This window comes from Galeopterus variegatus, unplaced genomic scaffold (assembly GCF_000696425.1).
Source record: "Galeopterus variegatus unplaced genomic scaffold, G_variegatus-3.0.2 Scaffold4437, whole genome shotgun sequence".
Classification (NCBI taxonomy): Eukaryota; Metazoa; Chordata; class Mammalia; order Dermoptera; family Cynocephalidae; genus Galeopterus; species Galeopterus variegatus.
The window spans coordinates 24,686-27,825 of NW_007730548.1; the positions used below are offsets into that span (position 1 = coordinate 24,686).

Sequence of the window (3,140 nt, forward strand, 5' to 3'; positions counted from 1 at the left end):
TGCACAGAGCAAAAGCTGGCAAAAGCCACAGCTGTGCCCTTCAGATGAAGTTGCTTGGAGGTGGCAGGGGAGAAGAGGGCCTTGGTGGCACCCAGGCCAGCAAGACCAATAACAGGATTCCCACAGACTCATGTAGGATTGAGGGGTCACAGACAACTGAAAAAAGGAGCCACTCAGAGGTCAGTGAGTCGTCACAAGGGACCGGTGCATGGCCTGTCCCATGGGAAGTGTTTGGAGTGTGGGGGCTGGAGGAAACTGGCCCACTGGGAGAATACTGGGGCACAGCAAGGACAGCTGATCTGCCCCCCAATCAGCACAGGACCACTCAGTGGAGACTGGTCAGGAATACAGAACTGCAGGGGAAGCAGTTTGCTGAAAAGATCCAGGCCCAGACCAGAGTTTCCACACAACTCAGGTGTACTGGACCTCACAAGACCCAGAAGTGCTTACAAGGTCAACAGTTAAACCCTGAGCTGCACAAAAAGCCTTCCACAGAGAATCAGCAGCAAAGCAGCAATTTAGCTCAACCACAGGGCTCAAATGCTGGTTCCCTTAGGAAGCTCCCTGATTTTAGAAGTAAGCAAAGGACAACAAATTAGTTCCAGTGCAGACCTTAAGTGGTAGGAATAGCAAATAATCTAACACAGAACTGAAAGAAAAAACAAAATACCTACAGATCAGAGACAAAGTTTGATATTAACTAGTAAAGGTCTAACACCACCAAAGAACACCTATAAAACCTAGAAGGACCAGAAGCCCCCTGGGTTCCCAAGCTGGGGAGGGGGAAGGGTTGTGGGCCTCAGCCATGACACCCCCAACAACTGCACCCAGCCCAGCAATAACCACCAGGCCACTGCTGGAAGCACTCCAAGCTCCCAAGCCAGGGTAGTGGGAGACTGAGAGCCTCAGCCATGTCCCCCCCGAACGTCCACAACCAGTCCTGTGATGACCACCAAGCTTCTGCAGGAAGTGCCCCAGACTCCCAAGCCAGGTGGTGGGGAGCTGAGGACCTCAGCCATGCCCCCTAACATCTGCAGCCAGCTAAGCAATGACCACCGAGCCACCGCTGGAAACAGTCTGGGCCTCTGAGCCAGGGCAGTGGGGGGATGAGGGCTTCAGCCACAACCCCCTGACATCTGCATACAACACCCAAGCCGCCCAGTTAGCAACCAAGCCGCTGCTGGAAGTCCTTTGGTCTCCCCTGCCAGAATAAGGAGGATGCCATGGGCCTCAACCACAGCCCCCCTTTCACCCTTCTCCCAGCCTATTTCCCTCCCCCCTTTCCTCACCCCCTCCTCCCCAACTCCTCCTCAACAACATCTTAGAATATAAAAAAATATTAATAAATAAATAAATTTTTTTAAATAAAATAATGAATGGTTGGAGCATCTAAAAAAAAGAATCAAAGCTTAGTTTGAGGGCAAATTGCCCCTGTATTACAAGGAAAGGGAGGGAGAAGAGAAAAGTACTGTTACTGTTACTGTTATATCTTCTTAACTGCAAATCTTCTATGTGTTCTAAGGTAATTTATTTCTTCTGAATTGCAGAATGTTGGCATTATCCATGAAGAAGAGGAAACATTGAGTAGTGGACAATTTTTGGCATCTCTGCAACTCAGCTGTCAGCATCCCCTAGTGTTTTCTTCATGACTAACAGCTTTGGCTTGTGACACTGCTTCTCTGCTTCTCTGCTTGTGACACTGCTTCTCTGATCATAGAGCAAACCCTCTCTGTTCATTGGCCTCCAGTACTGGTACTCAATTCTACTCAGTTTCACCTGATTCCAGGCGATATAATGGAGAGGTGCACAGAATCACCACCTACCTTGCAGGTAGAGCCTTCCTTTATTCAGTCAGAGAAACTGATTTTGCAGCCACAAATGCAGCATTTGACTAAGGAGGAACCTGCTCTGAGGGGTCAAGTCATGCCTGCCTCAGGCACCCCAGTGATTCCTGTACCCTGCTCACTGGAGCATTTCACCCAATTTCATGGTGACCCTGCCAGTTTTTCAGAGTTTCTTGCTCAGGTTACTACCTACTTGACAGCTCTTCAGATCACCAATCCTGAAAATGATGTCCAGGTCAAGCTCTTTTTTGACTACCTATCTCAGCAGATGGAAAGTTATGGGGTCATATCTGGGGCTGACCAGAGTACTATGCTGAAGCAATATGAGAACTTTGTCCTTGAGTTTCAGAAGCAGTTTTGTGAACCCACAAAACAAGAGATGAACTCTCTGGTGAATGCTAAGGTTGAGAAAGGGGACAACTCTTCCCAGCAGGACACCACTGCTTTCCGACTCCTTGCTCAAAATCTGAGCTGTAATGAAATCAGTCAGAATGATCAGTTCCAAGAGGGACTAGCTAATCCCATCCAGGATGAAGAGAGTGTTACGGATATGATGGATAACCTCCCAGACCTGATTACTCAGTGTATTCAGTTGGACAAGAAACGTAGTGACAGGCCAGAACTCCTGCAGTCAGAGACCCAGCTCCCAATGTTGGCTTCCTTGATCCACAACCAAGCTCTCTCCAGTCCCACATGTCTGCTACCCAAAGAAGAACCTATACAGCTGCGGGGAGGCCAGCCACCTCTCACCCCAGCCAAACGAGCCCGCCAACAAGAAACTAAGTTGTGCCTCTACTGCAACCAAGCTGGTCACTTCACAAGAGATTGCCTTGCCAAACGTTCTCGAGCCCCAGTGAGGGCAAATAACCCAGCTCACCAGTAAGAGGAGCCCAGGAAGTCACTTTGTAAACTTATATCCCTCTTACCCCCAGCCTTACTGATTTAGACCATGCACTAACTTTTAAAATATGGATGGGGAACCATGATACCACTTAACAGACAGTCATTAACTCATCTGCTTCTGAAAATCAAAATAACCAGATCTTGTTTATGAGGAAATGAACCCTCACCAAACGTGATCCAACAATGATAAAAACAATTCTTTTCATCAGGGACTTTCAGAGAAGCACTTTCAGACAGGCACTTTCTGCAGCTGGGATCAATCCCCAAGAGTACTGAAAGCCTGTAGGCAAAACTGCCCAGTCTGAGCCAATGAAAATGCTGGCAGTGTACTGGGAATCCTATACCCAACAGTGGGTGAGATCCAGGTTGAGTTTGTTGGCCCAAGTCCTGTAT

The 3,140-nt window shown here is 48.3% G+C and overlaps 1 protein-coding gene across 1 annotated transcript; it reads left to right on the top strand.

Annotated features, from left to right (window-relative positions):
* Positions 1–1,794: 1,794 nt before the first annotated feature.
* Positions 1,795–2,727, top strand: ZCCHC16 (zinc finger, CCHC domain containing 16). Its single transcript, XM_008587565.1, has one exon. It carries the CDS (start codon positions 1,795–1,797, stop codon positions 2,725–2,727), a length of 933 nt encoding a protein of 310 aa, XP_008585787.1.
* The last annotated feature ends 413 nt before the right edge of the window (positions 2,728–3,140 follow it).

Excerpts from the sequence above, each read along its gene's own strand:
- ZCCHC16 (XM_008587565.1), top strand. The coding sequence starts at position 1,795 with ATGGAGAGGTGCACAGAATCACCACCTACCTTGCAGGTAGAGCCTTCC.